Here is a 27,144-nt window from a genome sequence, read left to right as displayed (position 1 = left end):
GAAGAAGGGGACGGACAGCCAATTAAAAGACATGCATCCGGCGGAATTTCCTGCAGCTTCGGAGCAATCCTGAAAATGGAACGTCATGAATATAGACTAGTTGGCAAGTGACCATGGTATAAGCGGGTTAATGTCCTTTGAGGTGTCCATTAAAAGGAAATTAATTGACGGTAGGGACCGTTGGTTAACTGCCTGTCCTGGAAAACAAGAGGTTTAATGTCTCTATAGGCTAAGATATTAATGTGTCACTGACGGAGGACTTTAGTTTGATTTGGACAAAGAAGTTTCATTGTAAGTGCAGAGGGAATAAAATGTTTCTATCTATCAGAACGTCCACACTGGAAGACGGGGACAAGAGTCATAGAGAGACGTGATATTTAAACATAGATAACTCCACTGGAGATAGGCGCCATATCACAACAGAACTTATTTTTTGAGTGCTCTTGCTAATACTAGTCCCATTACTCCTACTGCTGCTCCTACTGCTGCTCCTACTGCTGCTCCTGTTCCTATTACACCCCCTACTGCTGCTCCTACTCCTGTTCCTAGACCTATTACTCCTCCTACTGCTGCTCCTCTTACTCCTGCTCTTCTGACACCCCCTACTGCTGCTCCTACTTCTGCTCTTAGACCTATTACTCCTCCTACTGCTGCTCCTCTTACTCCTGCTCCTATTACACCCCCCAACACTGCTCCTACTCCTGCTCCTACTGCTCCTCCTAGTACTGCTTTTCTTACGGCTTCTCCTACTCCTGCTCCTGATTTCCCTGCTGCTACTCCTGCTCCTACCCCTGCTCCTACTGTAATCACAACCAGAAACAATATGAACCTAATGTTCTTAAATTGCTTCATTCTTTCCCTTCTTTCCTTAAAGTATGTCCAAGCCATCTCAAACATCTCGGTGGTGTAGTGTTCTCCACCGTTATCTGAGACCATCTCATCTACTTTACTCAGGAAGTTTCTGACCTGCTCTCTGCTTCTTTTAGTTTTGTTGTCAAACACACAGAATCTACCACCACACCTGGAGACCAGGTCTGACACATGTTGGTTGGACTGGATCAAATCATCAATGGGCCGACCTCCCAGCTCGTCTCCATGAGTGAAAAGCACCATGGAGTACTTCAGATCATCTCTTTCAAACAGTTGTTCCAACAGCTTGAACAGTTTGATGTCTGCTGTAAACATGCTGCCGATTCTGACCACAATAAGGAAGGCATGTGGTCCTGGACTGGCCTCTGCTACTGACTTCATGATCTCTCCAAACAGCTGTTGAGGAGTCAGATCCTTGTCAGTGATTCCTGGAGTATCGACCACCGTGACCCAGCGACCCTCCACTCTGGCTGCCTTACAGACTGGCCCAGTACTGACTGAATCAAAGCCAGCGACTGAATCAAACTGCTTTGATCCCAGGATGGTGTTTCCTGATGAACTCTTCCCTCCTCCAGGACGACCGAGCAGCACCATCCTCCTGTCTTTGGGAACATCAGATAGAAGACAGAAAACACATTGATATTAAAAAAGATGAAAAAGAGTTCAAATTGTCATAACAGATATACCTTTAACAACACTCTCCAGATGGTACTAATAATACACAGCAGCAGTTTTCTTTCCAGCCATTTCCTGCCTCCTATCCGGGGCCGGCTAGTGGTGGCAGCAGGTTAAACCAGGTAGACCAGACGACCCTCTCCCCAGCCAGGTTTCCAGCTCTATTTCTGCTTCCTGCTTTCTTACTTTTCAGACGCTTTGCTACTTGCTCCTGACTCTGATAGCATTTTTCAGCTGATACTCTTGCTTTTCCTCTGATCAAACCTATACGAGCAGCGGCTCCTGGAGAGGGCTGTGACGATAACCACATCACTGCAATACTGGCGGTGATGTGACACTACCGCGGTAATGACAATCACCGCATTCTTTTTTTTTTTACTTTTTGCTGGTGAGAGTAACAGGAGAACAGATGTTGTGTGATAAGAAATCCTCCTGTCTTATCTCCTATTATTATATTAGGTTGTTGTCATTTTGCACAAGAGGATGGACATCCATCCATCTTTGTCCGCTTTTCCCGGGTCAGGTCGCGGGGGCAGCAGCTCCAGCAGGGGACCCCAAACTTCCTTTTTCCCGAGCCACATTAACCAGCTCCGACTGGGGGATCCCGAGGCGTTCCCAGGCCAGGTTGGAGATATAATCCCTCCACCTAGTCCTGGGTCTTCCCCGAGGCCTCCTCCCAGCTGGACGTGCCTGGAACACCTCCCTAGGAAGGCGCCATCAAAACCATCTGTCCCTCCAGATAATTTATGAGCAGTCAGTTATCAGACAGGCACAAAAAAAAAATTCCGATCCAACCCACATACTTCACCCAGAATTTCAGCTTTTACCCTCTGGTAGAAGATTTAAGGTTCCTAAATGTAGGCTAAACCGATATAAACACTCATTTGTGCCTATGTCCATTAAGTTCATCAACATCAACATGTAGGCTGGCTAGGTTGGTTATTGGGGTTGTGAAATATGTTAGTGGTGCAATACATGGGCTGTTGGTTTGTTCAATATGTCATTATGTACTGCATAGATTATATGGAAACGTGTTATTTGTGCAATTTGTTGGCTATTTGAGTTGTGCATTATGTCATTTTGTGCGATACATAGGCTATTTGGGTTGTGCAATATGTTAGCTGTGCAATAAGTAGGCTATTGGGGTTGTGCAATATGTTAGTTGTGCAATACATAGGCTATTTGGGTGGTGCATTATGTCAGTGCACTGTCATTTTGTGCAATACGTACAGGGTCGTTCAATTAGAAACTGCCAATGAAAAGAGGAGTTAATGTGCTTACTATAGGTACCTGTCTAATGTATATGAGAGTATTACTATATAGGTACCTGTCTAATGTATATGAGAGTATTACTATATAGGTACCTGTCTAATGTATGTGAGAGTATTACTGTATAAGTACCTGTCTAATGTATGTGAGAGTATAGGTGCCGGTCTAATGTATGTGAGAGTATTACTGTATAAGTACCTGTCTAATGTATGTGAGAGTATTACTATATAGGTACCTGACTAATGTATGTGAGAGTATTACTATAGGCAGGGCAAGGCAGCTTAATTTGTAGAGCACATTTCAGCAACAGGGCAATTCAAAGTGCTTTACATGAAAACAGAATAAAAAATTTAAAACAGATAACTTACAAGAATAAAAGTTACAGTGCAGTATAAGAAATGAAACATTAAAGAGCAATTAAAACAGTTAAATATATAAAAGCAGATAAAATAGGAATTTCTCTTTATATGCTTATATAGATTGTTATACAGTGGCAAAAATGCAACTTCAGTCTTTGTTTGTACTCAGTGTTCCATTTTTACCAATATGACAAACATCTCAAGCAGTCAGGTCCATATTTTTCCAACCATCTCACCCACAATGGGCCCAGATGCTTCGCACGGCTTTGAGCTTTCATTACTCATAATAACAGAAGCTAGTATACTTTTTCCTTACAATGTGATCGTCACCACAAGGCTCGGTTCTTTTTTCGGCAAACCTTGTAAAAACCCGGTACAGCCCTGTAGACAAAAACCTTCCAGTAGTCAAGAACTTTTTCTTAAACTATCTTATTTCCTTCTGCAGTCTGTTTCTAAATAGACAGGGACCCCCTTGGAGTATGTTAGTCTATTTGTATTTAGGCCTTCTGCCTAATTTTAGTTAGTTTTCTTCTTCTAACTCTTGATCAGCCCGACGTCTGACTCTTCTGTTATTCCCTTGCCATGCTATGTCAGAGAATTAATCAGATATATGCCCGTTTCTGCAAGAGAATGTCACTTGTAATATAACAACTGAACAGTTATTTAAAGAAAGGCAACATCAAATAGATAGGTCTTCAGCCTTGATTTAAAAGAACAGAGTTGCGGCAGACCTGCAGTTTTCTGGGAGTTTGTTCCAGATATGTGGAGCATAGAAACTAAACGCTGCTTCCCCCTGTTTAGTTCTGACTCTGGGGACAACAAGCAGACCTGTCCCAGACCACCTGAGAGGTCTGGGGGGGTCATAGTGTACTAGCAGATCAGAAATGTATTTTGGCCCTAAACCGTTTAGTGATTTATAAACCAACAAAAGTATTTTGAAATCAATTCTTTGAGGCACAGGTAGCCAGGGTAGAGACTTCAGAACTGGAGTGATGTGATCCACTTTCTTGGTCTTAGTGAGGACTGGAGCAGCAGCGTTCTGAATTAGCTGCAGCTGTCTGATTGATTTTTTAGGGAGACCTGTAAAGACACCGTTACAGTAGTCAAGTCTACTGAAGATAAAAGCATGGACAAGTTTTTCCAAGTCCTGCTGAGACATAAGTCCTTTAACCCTTGATATATTTTTAAGGTGGTAATAGGCTGACTTTGTAATTGTCTTAATGTGGCTGTTAAAATTCAGGTCTGAGTCCATGACTACACCAAGATTTCTGGCTTTGTCTGTTGTTGTTAACATTATCGTTTGAAGCTGAGTGCTGACTTTTAATCGTTCCTCTTTTGCTCCAAAAACAACCACCTCAGTTTTTTCTTCATTTAATTTAAGAAAGTTCTGGCACATCCAGTCGTTAATTTGTTCAATGCACTTAGTCAGTTGTTGTATTGGACTATAGTTCCCTGGCGATAAGGTTATATAAAGTTGTGTGTCATCCGCATAACTATGGTAACTTATTTCGTTGTTTTCCATAATTTGAGCCAGTGGAAGCATGTAGATGTTAAACAGGAGAGGCCCCAGAACGGAGCCTTGGGGAACTCCACACGTCATATCAGATGTATAATTCCCTATAGACACAAAGTAGTCCCTATTCTTTAAATAAGACTCAAACCATATATAGGTACCTGTCTAATGTATGTGAGAGTATTACTATATAGGTACCTGTCTAATGTATGTGAGAGTATTACTATATAGGTACCTGTCTAATGTATGCGAGAGTATTACTATATAGGTACCTGTCTAATGTATGCGAGAGTATTACTATATAGGTACCTGTCTAATGTATATGAGAGTATTACTATATAGGTACCTATCTAATGTATGTGAGTATTACTATATAGGTACCTGTCTAATGTATGTAAGAGTATTACTATATAGGTACCTGTCTAATGTATGTGAGAGTATTACTATATAGGTACCTGTCTAATGTATGTGAGAGTATTACTATATAGGTACCTGTCTAATGTATATGAGAGTATTACTATATAGGTACCTATGCAGAGGAGGGGCCGCAACACCCCCCTCCTTAAAATGAGGGTCCCACCCTCAGCCCAAAATTTTGCCCAACCTATTCAAAAATTCCCCAAAAAGAAAAAAAAAGTTCCTAGCAATTGCCCCGTATCCCCTGGCTGACAGTCCACCCCCCAAACTCAGCAGCCCTAAAACCTAGGGAGCAACTTAAGAGAAAAGAGGCGCAGACAGCCCGCAGGGGTCATCAGAGAGAAAATACAAACTAGGTTAAAGGAGCACGGGACAGAGCATCAGCAATGATATTATCCCTACCACTAATGTGTCTAATATCAAGGTTGAATGGTTGCAGGAACAAAGCCCAACGCATCAGACGCTGGTTGGGATTTTGCAAGGACTTCAGAAAAATGAGTGGATTGTGGTCAGTGAACACAGTTAAAGGGGTCAAACCGGAACCAACATAGACCTCAAAGTGCTGTAAAGCCCAAATGAGACCTAAAGCCTCCTTTTCAATTACAGAATAGTTTTCCTGATACTTATTAAATTTCCGGGAGAAGAAACTGACTGGACACTCAACATTGTCATCATTTTCCTGGAGAAGCACAGCCCCGGCACCGATTTGACTGGCATCTACCTGCAATTTGAAAGGTTTCCCAAAATTTGGTGCTGCCAACACAGGTGCCAAACACAAAAGAGCCTTAACTGCATCAAATGCCTCTTGACACTGGGTGGACCAGATAAATTCAACCTTGGCCTTCAACAGGTTGGTCAGTGGGGACACTACTACCGAAAAGTTTTTACAGAAAGCACGGTAGTACCCCGTCATTCCCAGGAAGCGCATCAGTTCTTTCTTTGTGGAAGGCTGTGGAAACTGCTTCACAGCCTGGACCTTGGTTTCCACGGGACAGACAAACCCCTGACCAACAACCTTGCCTAGGTATGTGACTGTAGCCTTGGCAAACTCACACTTTGCCAAATTAACAGTCAACCTGGCCCACACCAGTCTTTCGAACAAGGCTTGCACTCTCCAAACATGCTCCTCCCAGGAGTCGGAGTAGACGACCACATCGTCCAAATACACGGCACACCCTTCCAGACCTGAGACCACCCGATTCATCAGCCTTTGGAAGGTGGCTGGAGCATTGCGCAAACCAAAAGGCATCACTGTATACGAGAACAAACCAGATGGAATTATAAAAGCAGCAATTTCACAAGCTCTCCAACAGCTACATCACCCTCTACCAGACCACATTTAAGGGTAACGTCATATAAAGGAGAGAAGAATGGAACTAATCCCATGCCACGTATCAACACACAACTGCCAGTATCAGACTCCTTAGAGAACGGCAAAACAGATTCCACCAGAAAAGAATCTAAAGCTCCAGTGTCTCTTAAGATCTTAATTGGAACATTTTGGTTGCCATCTACCAAAGACACTACACCATCTGAAATAAAGGCTGAAAAATCACATTGGGAAGACTTGGAACCAAACTCAACTATTGGCTGAAAAAGCTCTCCCTGGTGGTCAGAGGCTGTAACAGGAACTTCCATCACAGCAGGTTTAACTTGACCTAACTTTTTTTAATTTAAGTACAGGACAATCTTTCTTCCAATGTCCCTCAACTGAACAGTAGCGACAGGTATTAGCATTAACCGGTGCTTTAGGCCCCCCAGAACCAAACTTCTGCTGAGGCCTTTGGAACAAAGCTCCAGAAAAAGATGACCTACTATGCCTAGGAGTAAAGTTATTTTTATAGTGCGTGTCACTGTTTGACTGAAAATGGCTTTAATGTGTTAACCTGTACTCATATGCAAGGACTGCTGCATCACTTGGAGACTTAACTTTACGTTCATTAATGTATGTAGCAACCTGGTCAGACACTGAATCTTTGAACTGTTCTAACACAATCAAGTTAGACAGACCCTCAAAAGTACTAGCTTCAGAAGCTCTGCACCAACGATTAAATGCAGAAGTCAAATTGTGAACAAACTCAGAATAGGTTTATGAATCTAGCTTTTCCCTATAACGAAAACGTTGACGATATGCCTCCAGCACAAGCTCGTAGATCTTCAGAACTGCTGATTTAACTTTAGCATAAACTTTACTGTCAGCTACACTCAGTGCTGAAAAAGCCTCACGTGCTTTTCCTGTAAGTACACATTGCAACAACATAGTCATATCCAAATCTGACCAAACTCTAGCTCCCGCAATACGCTCAAATAAAGTAAAATATGTATCTGGATCTGACTCATCAAATTTAGGCAACAAACGAAGATTCTGTGAAACGTCAAACTGTGGTACTCCTTCTGGGCCATTAACATTTCGTAATCGCACTATTTCTCAACAACAACTCCCTCTGCTGTTCAAAAGTTGAAGGGCTAGACTGAAAACTTACATCCTCACTACTAGCAGACTGACCCCGAAGAACACCTTCTTCCCTAAGACCCTGTTTTAATCCAGCCTTAACAGTCTCTTTAAGTTTTTTATCAGCAATCTCAATCTGATAATGGTCAGCAATTTCAATTAACTGCTCCTTAGTACAAAACTCTAAAGCTACCTCTGAAGGAGCTTGAACAAAACTACTCAAAATAGAAGACATTTTCCTCAACCAACACAACTATTACAAATGCTGGAGAAAAAAAAAAAAATACACACCTCACCTGCTGCCAATCTGGGTTTAAGGACAGGAGCCACACCCCACTATCCTCCAAAACAACTAACTAACTGGCCCCTGGTCTTCGTGCAGTCACATGTGGTGGGGTTTTATGCACACAAAACCAGCGGAGTGGAAAAGACAACCAGAACCTGGCTAACCCTAACCCTAACCCTAACCCGCATCCCCTCAAACAAAAGTTTAACAATCTGAACTAAATTAACAAAACTACTAACCCAAATTAACTACAAAACAATAATCAAATAAGTCAAACTACAAGCAAACAAACAAAATCAATAACAAGGCAAAGACAACCTAGACAAAACTTTAACCAACTATGAGAAATTGTCAAAGTAAACTAAAATACTAAAGCCTGACTGAAGTATAATTAATTTTAACTTAAAGACGAGCCCCCACTTGTCACAAGCCAGCTCACAGCCTGTGACAAAGAATGAGGAGACACCAACAACAAGTATAGGCCAATCAAGATATTTTATTGTAAACCAAAACTATTAACTTTAAACAAAGAAAAAGGAATGAATTGTGAAAATGTCATAATGTAAGGTGTATGTAAAGTGCATGAATGAGTGAATCTGTGTGTGTGTGTGTGTATGAAGATGACTGAGAGAAAACTAAGTAAAACTATAAAGGAACAAACAAAACAGGATCATACCTGGAGGAGCAGAGAGAGAAGAGTGGTTAGAAGCAGTTTAAATACCCTGAGCCCAGGTGGCTCCAATCACTAACAACCCTCCTCTGCCTGCAGGAGGAACCTCCCCTGCAATGCAGAGGAGGGACCGTAACAAGGGACCCCCTCACCCCATACTCCTGCAGCACCTCCCACAGTATCTCCCGGGGGACCCGGTCACATGCCTTCTCCAGATCCACAAAACACATGTAGACCAGTTGGGCAAACTCCCAGGCTCCCTCCAGGATCCTTGCGAGTGTGGGGATCTGGTCTGTTGTTCCACAACCAGGACGGAAACCGCACTGTTCCTATTCAACCTGAGGTTCGACTATCGACCGAACCCTCCTTTCCAGCACCTTGGAGTAGACTTTACCATAGAGGAGAGAAGTGTGATACCACTGTAATTGGCACACACCCTCTGGTCCCCCTTTTTGAACAGGGGGTCCGCCACTCCTTTAGCAGTGTCCCAGACCTCCACACAATGTTGAAGAGGCGTGTCAACCAAGACAGCCCCTCCACACCCAGAGTTTTCAGCATTTCTGGACGGATCTCATCAATCCCTGGGGCTTTGCCACTGTGGAGTTGTTTAACTATCTCAGCAACTTCCACCAGGGAAATTGACGACAATCCCCCATCATCCTCCAGCTCTGCCTCTACCATAGAGGGCGTATTAGTCGGATTTAGGAGTTCCTCAAAGTGCTCCTTCCACCGCCCTATTACCTCCTCAGTTGAGGTCAACAGCGTCCCATCCTTACTGTACACAGCTTGGATGGTTCCCCGCTTCCCCCTCCTGAGGTGGCGAACGGTTTTCCAGAAGCACCTTGGTGCAGACCGAAAGTCCTTCTCCATGTCTTCTCCGAACTCCTCCCACACCCGCTAGCGGGCTTTGCCTCTTTCACGGCTTCGGTACCCTGCAACTGCTTCCGGAGTCCTCTGCGATAACATATCCCGAAAAGACTCCTTCTTTAGTCGGACGGCTTCCCTGACCACCGGTGTCCATCACAGTGTTTGTGAGTTACCGCCCCTTGATGCACCTAAAACCTTAAAACCACAGCTCCCCGCCGCAGCTACAGCAATGGAAACTTTGAACATTGTCCACTTGGGTTCAATGCCTCCAGCCTCCACAGGGAGGCACGAAAAGCTGCACTGACGTTCCCAATTTACCCGTACTACCCGTTTGGGCTTACCAGGTCTGTCCAGAGTCTTCCCCCACCCCCTGACCCAACTCACCACCAGATGGTGATCGGTTGACAGCTCCGCCCCTCTCTTCACCCGAGTGTCCAAAACATACGGCCTCAGATCAGATGAAACGATTATAAAATCGATCATTGACCTTTGGCCTAGGGTGCTCTGGTACCAAGTACACTTATGGGCATCCCTATGTTCAAACATGGTGTTCGTTATAGACAATCCATGACTAGCACAGAAGTCCAACAACAAACAACCACTCTGGTTTAGATCAGGGAGGCTGTTCCTCCCAATCACGTCTAGGGGTTCAAGATATATCGACTTAATATCGTTGTCGCAATATATCAAAAGAGTCGCAATAAGTATGCAATATTTTGTGGAGCACAGCTTCCCGTCCATCCGGCTGTGTAGCTTATTTGTGTTTGATTTAGAGTCCGCTTGAAACGTTATAATGATCATGTTTCAGTCCCCCACTGGAGCCCCATGCAGTACTCCATTCAAGGTCTCCAAGAAGGCCGAATACTCTGAGCCCTTGTTTGGTGCATATTAGGGCTGAACGATTGATTGCATTTGCAATAATATCGCGATGTGTTAAAACAAGATTTCCTAATCGTAAAGGCTGCGGTTTGGTCACGTGATTCGCGAGAGCAAATCAGTCTGCATTCCGCAGAGAAAGCGTCAACTTAGCACGCTAACGCTACGGCGTACCTTAAGCAGATTTCTGTCATTCAAACAACTCTGAGTTGTAGTTTAAAACTTTTACAGCCATTTTAATAAAATGAAGGGTTTTATTCGGTCTCACGTCCATACATGCAGTTAATGGATACAGACACACAGAACTGAAGGCTCGGTTAGCAACGATTAGCAACGATTAGCTCTGATTAGCGGTTAGCTCCAGTTAGCTAGCTCCGTTATAAAGATATGGAGTGGAGGAGACTGCCACGGGGAGGGGTAACAACCAGACTCTGAGAGGAGGGGTAACAACCAGACTCTGAGAAGAGGGGTAACAACCAGACTCTGAGAGGAGGGGTAACAACCAGACTCTGAGAGGAGGGGTAACAACCAGACTCTGAGAAGAGGGGTAACAACCAGACTCTGAGAGGAGGGTGTAACAACCAGACTCTGAGAGGAGGGGTAACAACCAGACTCTGAGAGGAGGGGTAACAACCAGACTCTGAGAGGAGGGTGTAACAACCAGACTCTGAGAGGAGGGGTAACAACCAGACTCTGAGAGGAGGGGTAACAACCAGACTCTGAGAGGAGGGGTAACAACCAGACTCTGAGAGGAGGGTGTAACAACCAGACTCTGAGAGGAGGGGTAACAACCAGACTCTGAGAGGAGGGGTAACAACCAGACTCTGAGAGGAGGGTGTAACAACCAGACTCTGAGAGGAGGGGTAACAACCAGACTCTGAGAGGAGGGGTAACAACCAGACTCTGAGAGGAGGGGTAACAACCAGACTCTGAGAGGAGGGTGTAACAACCAGACTCTGAGAGGAGGGGTAACAACCAGACTCTGAGAGGAGGGTGTAACAACCAGACTCTGAGAGGAGGGTGTAACAACCAGACTCTGAGAGGAGGGGGTAACAACCAGACTCTGATAAATGACGTTCGGGGAGCTTTCACAGCAGCGTCGATGCGTTGTTTCAACGGTTTTATTAGTACAGTTAATCCCACGGCAAGAACACCAGCACCATGCTACTGCTAACGTAACGATAGCCTCTCTGAGCAAGTGCAACTTTGACGCTGTCATGCACGCGGCACGCAACTTCATGAGGGGGAGGGGCTGGAGGCAGCTCCTCTGTGTGCACTGTAAAAAAATACACCTTTGTATATACTGTATATACTATATTTTTACTTAACTGTCTAGTAAAGTTCAAAGACAGTGTTTAAAATGTGCAATCTACATGTTAAAATATGTTTATTACAATAAATAATAATTAAATAATCTAAATAACACTAAGTGTGGTAAAGCCACATATTTGTTTTTATATTTCTGCAATCTGCACTTTAGTTTGTGTGATTTGTTTCTGACTTTCATATGAATGTTTACACCAGAATGTTTAAGAGAAAAGATGTCATTCGTATAAATTCATGCATCACCTAATGTCATCATCACATGCAGGCCTGGCCTCCAGGAAAGAACAGTTGTTTAATCTATCTAATCTTGTATTGTTCATACTATACAATGATGTATTGCTTGTCTTTGTTGAATAATACAGAAGACAAAGAGCTTAAAAAATAATCGCATATTAAATCGCAATCGTAATATTTTTGAAAAATCGCAATTAGATTATTTTCAAACATCATTCTGCCCTAGTGCATATGCACAAACAACAGTCAGAGTTCCCCCCCCCCACAACTGGTAGGCGTAGGGAGGCGACCCTCTCGTCCACTGGGGTAAACTCCAACATAGTGCCGCTCAGCCGGGGGCTTGTGAGTATAGTGACAGTAGCGCTTTCTCAACTGTCTGTGGAATAGATCAACGGAGAGGAGAGAAAGCAGCACAGCCATAAATGACAGCAAAACACAGTAAAGACTCACACTGAGCTGAAATGGAAACACTGTGCTGCAACATACGTATGTTGTAAGGTTTAAGCAGATGTTTTTCGGGGGTAACGCCATTCACTTTACCGGCAGTATTGCAAACAGATGAAGCCACCGTGTCTGGAGAAGCTCTAACTTTTATTATTCACTTTTAACTCACTTTACATCATCTTTGCTATCTCTTTTACCTCTCGCTTTTCCTCACAGCGGCACTCATATGCTACTCTCCGTTATCGCTCGCTGTCCTTACGCGACCACACGGGCCCTGACGTCACTCACTTAAGGAACCCTGCCATGCTCGCTCTAACTTACGCTACTATAGTAACGGGGGGTTGCAGTTAACCGCCGTACTGCAGTGATACGTTGCTTCTTCACCGCTGTAAGAAAAAAAACTATACCGTCACAGCCCTGCGCCTGGATACTTAGAAATCACTGGTGTATACATGTTTTGTAGAGATAGCAGGCTATCGCCATATTTCACATTTTTATGACCACCTCAGTACTGCGTGAGCGTGGCCTTCCAATAGCACAAGGCTGTACTACAGTGTGCTACTTCGCTAAAGCTAATTAGCAGCAAGATGCCTCCATTCTCCGTAAATGACTAACACAAACCTCCACAGATTGCAGTTTTGGAAACCCAAATTCACCGGTAAGAAGTAAACATTGAAATGAATAGACCATGTGGGAATGACACCACTTTACCATGGATCCAAAACAGTGGAAAATAGCATGCTAACACACGGCTAATTAGCACCAACAAGACTGGAAAGCAACAGGAGGGCTGTGTTCCGGGTAATTAATCAAGAAGTGGTTGTCCTTCCTGGAACTCTCTTGGTGCAAAAAGTAAAATGTTTTCGTTGGAAATGGGAAGACAAGTAACCGGCAGGGCACAGCGCCCTGATATGTGTGATATGAACGGCTGGACTGCATATCATCCAGGCAGACCAACCCCTGTTCTTAGTAGGACACAGCCATGGACAGCTGCAAAAGGGAAAATTAGAAACAAAATGCCTCCCCAACAACCGAGTGTGAAACTGGATAACAGATTTGCTCCTCTGCTGCAGGACCCTGGATCTCCGTCTGATGACCTGGAGTAAGTCTCATCGTCACACAGCAGGGTAAGGACTGAGAGTAACTCAAAAAGTAAAAAGCTAAAGGGAAAGCTAACAACTGTGCCTTCAACTTTGTTTGTGGGTGACTCTGCTGTAAGAGATGTGAAAAGAATGTTCAGTAAAATCACCAAAATACTCTGTTTTCTCAAAGACATGGTGTCAGACTAGGCCCAAAGAATCCTGCATATCTTGGCAGCACACCCAACTGTGAAGAGCATGATACTGCATATAGGGTCAAATAATGTAATAAAGCAAGAGTCTGAAGTGCTTTAAAGGGACTTCATGGATCTGCTGAACACACGGCACGTTCATGCCACCTCGGAATAACAGGGACCGCCCCCCGTGATTACGTTGTTTTTCCGACTACCAGTGTTCACATGGTTAGGATGGTGTCGGGAGGCGTGTTCTTCTTCTTCTGTTATATTGGCGTTTGGCATAACAACTTGTTGCATGACTGCCACCAGCTGTTGGGCGTAGCCTTGAGCATCAGGTGGTGAAAACCTGGTGAAAACATGGAGGCCACAATAATTTGCTGCTGTTTTCTTATGCGAGCATCCAAACAGCACATCGTCAGGTGTTTGTGTTATCTGCAGGACAACGAACAGCAAAGGACAGGATAAGGTGTTGTTTTATACATAGGCCTATTTATGAATAATCTGAAACATGTTATGTCTGTGTATGTTTCTTGGCAGAGGCGTTTATCACAATAAATAAGTTTATTGTCATTGAAATATGTTCAGTGAACCAAAGTCGCCTCTAAGGGTGCTCCGATCAGGATTTTGGGGCCGATCACCGATCACCGGGTCTCTTTGAAACCTTCTATTTATCATGTCATATATTTATCATATATTAATTTTAATATTCTTAACAACAATGCATAAGTATTAAAATTAACAGAAGATAATGTATTGTGAATTGTCACGGTTTACTTTTATTGACAGGAAACGTTCAACATTCCACTTCCTCTGTTAGAAACACACCTTAAACAGCTTAGAGCTGAACATAGAGCTAAAGCCTCATTCGGAATAAATTACTAACAACTGGCAGTGTGTTCTTCAGTGGGTCTTCAGTGGGTCTTCAGTGGGTCTTCAGTGTGTTCTGAGCAGGGTGGGGCCACTTACATTTTTTACCAGCCACTTTTTCCAGAATTCTAATTTATAAAAGAGAGTGCACTATCATATTTTGAATTGCTTTATTAATTATGTTTTATTATTAATACATATTTTATTAATATCATGTATTTATTATGTGTCAGTAGCTTGTTGATCTTTACATTGTAAGTTAATGTCCTATCCTGGCCTGGGACACACATTCATACGGTTTAATAAAGGACTTATTGGACTTTAACTTATCATTGATTTTACAATAACGAGTGTAGCTCATGGATGTATTAAGTGTAGCTGTCCTCAATTTAGGTCATCCTGTACGTCTCCTCTCCAGTTTTTCCTGCATCCACCGTGTGTGTGTGTGTGTGTGTGTGTGTGTGTGTGTGTGTGTGTGTGTGTGTGTGTGTGTGTGTGTGTGTGTGTGTGTGTGTGTGTGTGTGTGTGTGTGTGTCTGTGTGTGTGTGTGTGTGTGTGTCTGTGTGTGTGTGTCTGTGTGTGTGTGTGTGTGTGTGTGTGTGTCTGTGTGTGTGTGTGTGTGTGTGTGTGTGTGTGTGTGTGTCTGTGTGTGTGTGTGTGTCTGTGTGTCTGTGTGTGTGTGTCTGTGTGTGTGTGTGTGTGTGTCTGTGTGTGTGTGTGTGTGTCTGTGTGTCTGTGTGTGTGTGTGTGTCTGTGTGTCTGTGTCTGTGTGTGTGTGTGTCTGTGTGTGTCTGTGTGTCTGTGTGTGTGTGTGTCTGTGTGTGTGACCTCTACAAACCATCAGACTGCTCGCTACGCCAAATTGAAAATCTAATAAGTACCATTAAACAAATATTCAGATCCAGCACTAAAACATGCTTTGCTTTGAGCCGAAAATACAAAATACATTTTTCCTATGCCAGAATGCACCTGTGGTGTAGCCGGACCTTGCTCCACAGCACTGTGGAGATAGACCAACTACTCCAGAATATGTGAACATGATATAATATTATATAAGATGGTACCTGGTGAGTCAGGTAGCTGCTGGGTTCTGAGGTGGCCTGTCTTCATCAGCAGCTCTCTGACTTGTTCCTCTTCCCCATTTTTATTGTTGAACAGATGCCATCTCCCTGAAAATGCTGCATGGTACGATGAACTTTCTTCATCTCCAAAGATGAAATCCTCCAGAGACCGGTCTTGTAAGGCGTCTCCATGTGTGAAGACCAGGTGGCACTTATTAAACCCTTGAGGTCCGAGGACTCTTTCTACTGCCTTCACAACCTCAGCTTGTTCTTTGGTGAACCGTCCAACACTGAACACCACCAGGATCAGACGAGGTCTGGAGGACTGCAGGACGCAGGTCTGAATCTCCCTCTCAGATCCAAATATTCCCGGAGTGTCGATCACTGAGATCTGTTTCCCAAACACAGTTCCAGTTTGTGTAGAGATCTGCGTTGTCACTGGTGTGGAGGATTGTTCCGACTCAAACGCTGGTCGTCCCAGGATGGTGTTTCCTGAAGCACTTTTACCGACTCCGGTGTTTCCCAGAAGGACGATGGTGAGATCTGGATCTGGATCCATGACTGAGAAACCTTAAACCTGCTGGAGACAACAGACAGGATACAGTCAGTGGTGAATGGAAACTACTTGCTAGCACTACTTCCCAGTTGATGCTGGTCACAAACAGCCACAGAATAATATTACTCTGGTGGTTTGATTTTACTTCAATAAAATCTATACGTCAACATTCTTACTGTTTTTAAATGTTGTTTATTTAGCTGATTTCAGATGTAGATGCTGTGCTAAACTAAACTCCATCTCACTGGACATTTGATGTACTGTTAAATGAAGAAACTGCTAAATGAAGGCAGTTACTGCCATCCTGTGGACACTAATGGTATAGGACAACTTTTGTTAGTGCAACTCAAAGTGGGCAGCTACCGGTGGCTCCAGCCGTCACCATTAGAACTGCAAAGATGAATGGATTAGTCATCAACTATTAAATTATTGATCGTTGATCAGCTTCAAAAATGTTTTAAGTTGTTTGGCTCCAGATCTTCTACAGATTGTAAACACGTCTCTTCTCTCAGGTATCTTCCCACAGGCCCTGAAAACTGCAGTCATCAAGCCACTCTTAAAAAAGAACAATCTAGACACGTCACTAATGAGCAACTATAGGTCGATATCAAACCTTCCATTTTTAAGTAAAATCATTGAAAAAACGGTTTCTCAACAACTCAACCTTTTCTTGTCACTAAACATCAGTTTTGATGCCTTCCAGTCGGGTTTTCGACCACACCACAGCACTGAGACAGCTCTTGTTAAAGTCTTTAATGACATCCACTTAAACACAGATAGTGGCAAAACTTCAGTCTTAGTATTACTTGATCTCAGTGCTGCATTTGATACGGTCAACCATGACATATTACTAGACCAATTGGGAAACTGGGTTGGCATTTCTGGCTCAGTACTAAAGTGGTTTGAGTCTTATTTAAAGAATAGGGACTACTTTGTGTCTATAGGGAATTATACATCTGAGCATACAAATATGACGTGTGGAGTTCCCCAAGGCTCCGTTCTGGGGCCTCTCCTGTTTAACATCTACATGCTTCCACTGGCTCAAATTATGGAAAACAACAAAATAAGTTACCATGGTTACGCGGATGACACACAAATTTATATAACCTTATCGCCAGGGGACTATAGTCCAATACAACAACTGACTAAGTGCATTGAACAAATTAACGACTGGATGTGCCAGAACTTTCTTAAATTAAATGAAGAAAAAACTGAGGTGGTTGTTTTTGGAGCAAAAGAGGAACGATTGAAAGTCAGCACTCAGCTTCAAACGACAATGTTTAAACAACAACAGACAAAGCCAGAAATCTTGGTGTAGTCATGGACTCAGACCTGAATTTTAACAGCCACATTAAGACAATTACAAAGTCAGCCTATTACCACCTTAAAAATATATCAAGGGTTAAAGGACTTATGTCTCAGCAGGACTTGGAAAAACTGGTCCATGCTTTTATCTTCAGTAGACTTGACCACTGTAACGGAGTCTTTACAGGTCTCCCTAAAAAATCAATCAGACAGCTGCAGCTGATTCAGAACGCTGCTGCTCCAGTCCTCACTGAGACCAAGAAAGTGGATCACATCACTCCAGTACTGAAGTCTCTACCCTGGCTACCTGTGCCTCAAAGAATTGATTTCAAAATACTTTTGTTGGTTTTTAAATCACTAAACGGTTTAGGGCCAAAATACATTTCTGATCTGCTAGTACACTATGACCCCCCCAGACCTCTCAGGTGGTCTGGGACAGGTCTACTACACTATGACCCCCCCAGACCTCTCAGGTGGTCTGGGACAGGTCTACTACACTATGAACCACCCAGACCTCTCAGGTGGTCTGGGACAGGTCTACTACACTATGAACCACCCAGACCTCTCAGGTGGTCTGGGACAGGTCTACTACACTATGACCCCCCCAGACCTCTCAGGTGGTCTGGGACAGGTCTACTACACTATGAACCACCCAGACCTCTCAGGTGGTCTGGGACAGGTCTGCTTGTTGTCCCCAGAGTCAGAACTAAACAGGGGGAAGCAGCATTTAGTTTTTATGCTCCACATATCTGGAACAAACTCCCAGAAAACTGCAGGTCTGCTGGAACTCTCAGTTCTTTTAAATCAAGGCTGAAGACCTATCTCTTTGGTGTTTCTTTAAATAACTGTTCATTTCTTATACTGAAGTTACATTGTTGACACTGTAAGACAATCTATATAAGCATATAAAGAGAAATTCCTATTTTATCTGCTTTTATATATTTAACTGTTTTAATTGCTCTTTAATGTTTAATTTCTTATACTGCACTGTAACTTTTATTCTCGTATTTTATCTGTTTTAAATTTTTTAATCTGTTTTCATGTAAAGCACTTTGAATTGCCCTGTTGCTGAAATGTGCTCTACAGATTAAGCTGCCTTGCCTTGAGTCATTTTTGATGATAAAACAGGTCAACTTGTGTGATGTCAGCTTGTTAAATATGAATATTTTCTAGTTTCTTCTCTCCTCTGGGACAGGAAACTGAAGATCTTTGAGTTGTGGACAGAACAAGACATTTGAGGACGTCATCTTGGGCTTTGGGAAATACTGATCCACATTTTTCACCATTTTCTGACATTTTGGAGACCAAACAACTAATCCATTCATCTAGACAATAATACACACATTAATCCACCATGGAAATAATCGGTAGTTGCAGCCCTAGTTGCCATCTTGGCAGTGGATGACGACAGCCAATCCTAAAATAGGCAAAGAGAATGGAGCGTGATGGAGCTGAGGCGGCTGAATAAAGCCTCCTGTGACTGTGTAAACCATTTTTCATTTAAGAAAACAATAGATATGGGTATTTAGTAGTGTTGTTGATGACTCAGGGTCAAATCTAGACACATTACTGCTAAGTATTTGAATTCTACATATTGTATAACAGTGTCGAAATAAAAACTATCACTGATGCCTGGTGTTGTTTATTCTGGACTCGTGTTACTGCGCGCTGCACGGAGAGAACATGCTGAGGAGAAGGCTGACATCAGATGGCGTTTAAAGCATCAACAAGACCAAATGTCAGAATCAGAACCCTAAAGGCTCGTCCACGATCCCAAACGGCACCTCTGATTCATATTTAGATCATTTAATAACAGTTAAATGTAGAGACTTACTGATTGCTGCAGCTAAAAGCTAACGAGTTAGCCGTCACGGGGGTGTCTCTGGTGTCTTTCAGCCTCTACAGGTGATTTTCTATCCAGCCTGGAACTTGTTCCTTTTTTCGGGGTTGTTGAGCATTAAATCCAAACTGTTACATCCGAGATTTATCCACTTGATGTCCATAATTCATCACGTTTTCGGTCATTTCTGCCGCTAACTCCGTGCTACCCATAGACAGTAGGTGCTGCCGACCAGGGGATTTCCCATGATGCCTTTGTTTATGTTTTCAACCAATGGGAAGGCAGGTCCGTCACACATTACGCCTTATATGGGCATCCAGGCAAGAACAAAGAGTATAGTGGGAGAGATAGATCCCTCCAGGTCAGAGATCATCTGTTACTGTTCTAAACCGTTCTACAGAGAAGAATGGCGTCTCTGTTTTCAGATTTGACATACATTTGGGCCTTTTTTTGAAGAAATGTAAATAGTTTGTCCTTTATATGAATTATAATGCTCATTCTGTTTATTTTTGCACTGGATGACTCCAAATATGTAGGAGAACTGTTTTAGACAACACACATGCTTGTGTAGCATTGCTGTGGGTGTAATATCAATACATATGACGTTATTTAGATTATTGGCAAAAGCGTCTGGACTTTTTTTGAAACAATGTTAGTATTTTGTCAACTGTATAAGTTATAAATACTATCGGTCGATTAATCGGTTATCGGCAAATACGGCCCAACCTAGCTATCGGTATCGGTAAAATCCACTATCGGTCGACCTTTAATTTGTATTCAAGCACAGATTCAAAATATTAGTTAAGAGCACGGCAATAACATTTCCTGCTAGCTTTAAAAAGTAGGGATCCAGTTTATTAGGGCCTGCAGATTTTGTTGTGTCCAAATGCTTGAGGGCTTTATTTACGTCTGAAACTGTGATAGGACTGAAACTAAAAGACAGACTAGAAGGGTCTATCAAGCATTTTGGCCTTGTCGGTAACTTTTAGAGAGTCCATCACAATGCTTGAGGGGAGCTCCTGGCCTTTACTGTTTTCTGATAATGATTTGATAGTTTTCCAAAATGTTGATGGATTATTCAGATTATGAGAAAGAAAATGGTCAGCTTTGGCTTTTCTAATTTTGAGAGTACATGTGTTGCGCAGTTCTCTGCTCTCAATGGTGGGAGCAGGTCTGCTTTGTTAACAACCAATGCTTAGCTAAGCTAGTTAGTGCATGAAAGTAGCTCTGTAGGATGAGTATTCCACTGATTTGTAGCTACAAAGAAGAATGATGTCCTCCCAGATGCAGTTTGGCATTGTGGAGGCTACATTGGCCCCTTGTGTCTGATCTAGTTACCCGTGGTGATGACGTCCTGTCACTGTTCCAGCTGCTCACCCTCAAAGAGGAGAGAGAGCAGCTGACCGTTGGCTTGAGGTCAGTAGAGCAGACGGCTCTGCAGAGTCGGGTAATCACGACTTTATTCTGACAGCTGTAGTTACTACTTCCTTTAGTTACTTTAGTTACTCCACTACATTCATCTGTTACAGCTGTAGTTACTACTTCCTTTAGTTACTTTAGTTACTCCGCTACATTCATCTGTTACAGCTTTAGTTACTAGTTACTTTAGTTACTCCACTACATTCATCTGGTACAGCTTTAGTTACTAGTTACTTTAGTTACTCCACTACATTCATCTGTTCCAGTTTTAGTTACTAGTTACTTTAGTTACTAGTTACTTTAGTTACTCTGCTACATTCATCTGTTCCAGCTTACTAGTTACTTTAGTTACTAGTTATTTTAGTTACTCCACTACATTCATCTGTTACAGCTTTAGTTACTAGTTACTTTAGTTACTAGTTATTTTAGTTACTCCACTACATTCATCTGTTACAGCTTTAGTTACTAGTTACTTTAGTTACTAGTTATTTTAGTTACTCCACTACATTCATCTGTTACAGCTTTGGTTACTAGTTACTTTAGTTACTATTTACTTTAGTTACTCCTCTACATTCATCTGTTACAGCTTTAGTTACTAGTTACTTTAGTTACTAGTTACTTTAGTTACTCCTCTACATTCATCTGTTACAGCTTTAGTTACTAGTTACTTTAGTTACTTCGCTACATTCATCTGTTACAGCTTTGGTTACTAGTTACTTTAGTTACTAGTTACTTTAGTTACTCCTCTACATTCATCTGTTACAGCTTTAGTTACTAGTTACTTTAGTTACTAGTTACTTTAGTTACTCCACTACATTCATCTGTTACAGCTTTAGTTACTAGTTACTTTAGTTACTCCGCTACATTCATCTGTTACAGCTTTAGTTACTAGTTACTTTAGTTACTCCACTACATTCATCTGGTACAGCTTTAGTTACTAGTTACTTTAGTTACTCCACTACATTCATCTGTTCCAGTTTTAGTTACTAGTTACTTTAGTTACTAGTTATTTTAGTTACTCCACTACATTCATCTGTTACAGCTTTAGTTACTAGTTACTTTAGTTACTCCACTACATTCATCTGTTCCAGCTTTAGTTACTAGTTACTTTAGTTACTAGTTACTTTAGTTACTAGTTACTTTAGTTACTCTGCTACATTCATCTGTTCCAGCTTACTAGTTACTTTAGTTACTAGTTATTTTAGTTACTCCACTACATTCATCTGTTACAGCTTTAGTTACTAGTTACTTTAGTTACTCCTCTACATTCATCTGTTCCAGCTTTAGTTACTAGTTACTTTAGTTACTAGTTATTTTAGTTACTCCACTACATTCATCTGTTACAGCTTTAGTTACTAGTTACTTTAGTTACTAGTTACTTTAGTTACTCCTCTACATTCATCTGTTACAGCTTTAGTTACTAGTTACTTTAGTTACTAGTTACTTTAGTTACTAGTTACTTTAGTTACTCCTCTACATTCATCTGTTACAGCTTTAGTTACTAGTTACTTTAGTTACTAGTTACTTTAGTTACTAGTTACTTTAGTTACTCCTCTACATTCATCTGTTCCAGCTTTAGTTACTAGTTACTTTAGTTACTAGTTATTTTAGTTACTCCACTACATTCATCTGTTACAGCTTTGGTTACTAGTTACTTTAGTTACTATTTACTTTAGTTACTCCTCTACATTCATCTGTTACAGCTTTAGTTACTAGTTACTTTAGTTACTAGTTACTTTAGTTACTCCTCTACATTCATCTGTTACAGCTTTAGTTACTAGTTACTTTAGTTACTTCGCTACATTCATCTGTTACAGCTTTGGTTACTAGTTACTTTAGTTACTAGTTACTTTAGTTACTCCTCTACATTCATCTGTTACAGCTTTAGTTACTAGTTACTTTAGTTACTCCACTACATTCATCTGTTCCAGCTTTAGTTACTAGTTACTTTAGTTACTAGTTACTTTAGTTACTCCACTACATTCATCTGTTACAGCTTTAGTTACTAGTTACTTTAGTTACTCCACTACATTCATCTGGTACAGCTTTAGTTACTAGTTACTTTAGTTACTCCACTACATTCATCTGGTACAGCTTTAGTTACTAGTTACTTTAGTTACTCCGCTACATTCATCTGTTACAGCTTTAGTTACTAGTTACTTTAGTTACTCCGCTACATTCATCTGTTACAGCTTTAGTTACTAGTTACTTTAGTTACTCCACTACATTCATCTGGTACAGCTTTAGTTACTAGTTACTTTAGTTACTCCACTACATTCATCTGGTACAGCTTTAGTTACTAGTTACTTTAGTTACTCCACTACATTCATCTGGTACAGCTTTAGTTACTAGTTACTTTAGTTACTCCACTACATTCATCTGTTCCAGTTTTAGTTACTAGTTACTTTAGTTACTAGTTACTTTAGTTACTCCACTACATTCATCTGTTACAGCTTTAGTTACTAGTTACTTTAGTTACTAGTTACTTTAGTTACTCCGCTACATTCATCTGTTCCAGCTTTAGTTACTAGTTACTTTAGTTACTAGTTATTTTAGTTACTCCACTACATTCATCTGTTACAGCTTTAGTTACTAGTTACTTTAGTTACTAGTTATTTTAGTTACTCCACTACATTCATCTGTTACAGCTTTAGTTACTAGTTACTTTAGTTACTAGTTATTTTAGTTACTCCACTACATTCATCTGTTACAGCTTTGGTTACTAGTTACTTTAGTTACTAGTTACTTTAGTTACTAGTTACTTTAGTTACTCCTCTACATTCATCTGTTACAGCTTTAGTTACTAGTTACTTTAGTTACTTCGCTACATTCATCTGTTACAGCTTTGGTTACTAGTTACTTTAGTTACTAGTTACTTTAGTTACTCCTCTACATTCATCTGTTACAGCTTTAGTTACTAGTTACTTTAGTTACTCCACTACATTCATCTGTTCCAGCTTTAGTTACTAGTTACTTTAGTTACTAGTTACTTTAGTTACTCCTCTACATTCATCTGTTACAGCTTTAGTTACTAGTTACTTTAGTTACTTCGCTACATTCATCTGTTACAGCTTTGGTTACTAGTTACTTTAGTTACTAGTTACTTTAGTTACTCCTCTACATTCATCTGTTCCAGCTTTAGTTACTTTAGTTACTAGTTACTTTAGTTACTAGTTACTTTAGTTACTCCTCTACATCCATCTGTTACAGCTTTAGTTACTAGTTACTTTAGTTACTTCGCTACATTCATCTGTTACAGCTTTGGTTACTAGTTACTTTAGTTACTAGTTACTTTAGTTACTCCTCTACATTCATCTGTTCCAGCTTTAGTTACTTTAGTTACTAGTTACTTTAGTTACTAGTTACTTTAGTTACTCCTCTACATCCATCTGTTACAGCTTTATTTACTAGTTACTTTAGTTACTCCGCTATATTCATCTGTTCCAGCTTTAGTTACTAGTTACTTTAGTTACTAGTTACTTTAGTTACTCCGCTACATTCATCTGTTCCAGCTTTAGTTACTAGTTACTAGTTACTTTAGTTACTCCGCTACATTCATCTGTTACAGCTTTAGTTACTAGTTACTTTAGTTACTAGTTACTTTAGTTACTCCGCTACATTCATCTGTTACAGCTTTAGTTACTAGTTACTTTAGTTACTAGTTACTTTAGTTACTCCGCTACATTCATCTGTTACAGCTTTAGTTACTAGTTACTTTAGTTACTAGTTACTTTAGTTACTAGTTACTTTAGTTACTCCACTACATTCATCTGTTACAGCTTTAGTTACTAGTTACTTTAGTTACTAGTTACTTTAGTTACTCCGCTACATTCATCTGTTACAGCTTTAGTTACTAGTTACTTTAGTTACTAGTTACTTTAGTTACTAGTTACTTTAGTTACTCCACTACATTCATCTGTTACAGCTTTAGTTACTAGTTACTTTAGTTACTCCACTACATTCATCTGTTACAGCTTTAGTTACTAGTTACTTTAGTTACTAGTTACTTTAGTTACTCCACTACATTCATCTGTTACAGCTTTAGTTACTAGTTACTTTAGTTACTAGTTACTTTAGTTACTCCACTACATTCATCCGTTACAGCTTTAGTTACTAGTTACTTTAGTTACTAGTTACTTTAGTTACTCCACTACATTCATCTGTTACAGCTTTAGTTACTAGTTACTTTAGTTACTCCACTACATTCATCTGTTACAGCTTTAGTTACTAGTTACTTTAGTTACTAGTTACTTTAGTTACTCCACTACATTCATCTGTTACAGCTTTAGTTACTAGTTACTTTAGTTACTAGTTACTTTAGTTACTCCACTACATTCATCTGTTACAGCTTTAGTTACTAGTTACTTTAGTTACTAGTTACTTTAGTTACTCCACTACATTTATCTGTTACAGCTTTAGTTACTAGTTACTTTAGTTACTCCACTACATTCATCTGTTACAGCTTTAGTTACTAGTTACTTTAGTTACTAGTTACTTTAGTTACTCCACTACATTCATCTGTTCCAGCTTTAGTTACTAGTTACTTTAGTTACTCCGCTACATTCATCTGTTCCAGCTTTAGTTACTAGTTACTTTAGTTACTCCACTACATTCATCTGTTACAGCTTTAGTTACTAGTTACTTTAGTTACTCCACTACATTCATCTGTTACAGCTTTAGTTACTAGTTACTTTAGTTACTAGTTACTTTAGTTACTCCACTACATTCATCTGTTACAGCTTTAGTTACTAGTTACTTTAGTTACTAGTTACTTTAGTTACTCCACTACATTTATCTGTTACAGCTTTAGTTACTAGTTACTTTAGTTACTCCACTACATTCATCTGTTACAGCTTTAGTTACTAGTTACTTTAGTTACTAGTTACTTTAGTTACTCCACTACATTCATCTGTTCCAGCTTTAGTTACTAGTTACTTTAGTTACTCCGCTACATTCATCTGTTCCAGCTTTAGTTACTAGTTACTTTAGTTACTCCACTACATTCATCTGTTACAGCTTTAGTTACTAGTTACTTTAGTTACTCCACTACATTCATCTGTTACAGCTTTAGTTACTAGTTACTTTAGTTACTCCACTACATTCATCTGTTACAGCTTTAGTTACTAGTTACTTTAGTTACTCCGCTACATTCATCTGTTCCAGCTTTAGTTACTAGTTACTTTAGTTACTAGTTACTTTAGTTACTCCGCTATATTCATCTGTTACAGCATTAGTTACTAGTTACTTTAGTTACTAGTTACTTTAGTTACTAGTTATTTTAGTTACTCCACTACATTCATCTGTTCCAGCTTTAGTTACTAGTTACTTTAGTTACTAGTTACTTTAGTTACTCCACTACATTTATCTGTTACAGCTTTAGTTACTAGTTACTTTAGTTACTCCAATACATTCATCTGTTACAGCTTTTCTATTTCACCACCCCAAAGTGACACTGAAAATAATTCACCGCAACTTGATGTAAGTTTCAAAATAAAAGTCATTGAGAATGTCTTATTAAAGCATTCATTTTTGTCTGATTCAGGTTGATCAGAAAAAGAAACTCATTTTACTTCAGAGTGACAGCAGACAATCTTGCACTGTCAGACATCAACATCAGAGTGTTAGGCTATTGTCTTTTTAATAATATCAATTCACTGTCACACAATTGAATGTTAACATTATGTTGACCAGAAGCTGCCTTTTATTTTGAAATCGGTTCTGACACGCTATTACCGTAATGCGTAGAATATACACACATTACAAAACATAGCGGGGGCTGGCATGACTGTCGTTTTCAAAGTGGAGGCTGGCTTGACACCAGTCTCTCCTGTCAGGGTCAAGTGGACAGATGTAACTTACAGATATAATAATGTAAATATAGAAAGACAAACTCACGTGAAATAAGCGTGTGCTGTCGAAGTTTCTTCTCTGCTTCTTCTTCCTCCTTTCACAAACTTTGTCAAGCTACAACACTAACTCAGTAACCACGGAAATGAGGGTGTTTCCTGCCAAATTAAGGATCAGAGCTTTATCAAAAGCACTATAAGGAAACAGCTGCTGATGATATTCTGAGGCCTCAGGCTCCTTCCAACAAGGATCATTACATATAAAAAAGATCACACAAGTTACAACTAAACAACAACTAAAGTAGTGCAAGTTAAAAATAGCTTCATTTTATGTATTATTAATAAATGTAAAATAAAGTAATAAACATTAGACAGACAAAATAAAGCACCATATCTGTCTTTGTATTTTAAATATTAAAGTAGGTCTATGTGATGTGCTGCTGCCGTCTCTGTCCAAACTGATTTCTGTTCAGTTCACACAAAACTTTTTGTCAGTGTGACTTTTATTTTGAAGGTTTGGTGTTTGGACATTCTTTCTTTGTAATCTTTGCTCACTCATTACACTGATTTTATGAATTAATTAGACTTTAAATTAAACTTTAAACTGACTTTATAGAAATCTCTGAATTAATATTTGCTGACCGCAGCAGTTATAGACACATTTATAGGGTGAATGATGCTATTTTCAAGCCAGTGTTACTTCACTTTCAGCAACA

General features: G+C 40.5%; 1 protein-coding gene across 4 annotated transcripts; it reads right to left on the bottom strand.

Moving 5' to 3' along the window:
* Positions 1 to 26,578, bottom strand: LOC116062363 (GTPase IMAP family member 8-like). 4 transcript variants are annotated; one of them, XM_035990827.1, is made up of 3 exons: positions 26,478 to 26,578; positions 15,477 to 16,042; positions 1 to 1,474 (listed from the first exon to the last, which is right to left on the bottom strand). In XM_035990827.1, exons 2-3 carry the CDS (start codon positions 16,019 to 16,021, stop codon positions 427 to 429), a joined length of 1,593 nt encoding a protein of 530 aa, XP_035846720.1. In that variant the 5' UTR covers positions 16,022 to 16,042; positions 26,478 to 26,578; the 3' UTR covers positions 1 to 426. The 4 variants fall into 4 exon arrangements, with proteins under 4 accessions (XP_035846720.1, XP_035846718.1, XP_031172883.2 ...); XM_035990825.1 differs by having other exon boundaries at positions 1 to 1,487; positions 15,466 to 16,042; positions 26,478 to 26,577; XM_031317023.2 differs by having other exon boundaries at positions 1 to 1,472; positions 15,466 to 16,042; positions 26,478 to 26,577.
* Positions 26,579 to 27,144: the final 566 nt, after the last annotated feature.

Source organism: Sander lucioperca, chromosome 13, assembly GCF_008315115.2.
Source record: "Sander lucioperca isolate FBNREF2018 chromosome 13, SLUC_FBN_1.2, whole genome shotgun sequence".
Taxonomy (NCBI): Eukaryota; Metazoa; Chordata; class Actinopteri; order Perciformes; family Percidae; genus Sander; species Sander lucioperca.
The sequence above is the reverse complement of the archived record's forward strand: the minus strand, read 5'-3'. Positions and strand labels throughout refer to the sequence as shown.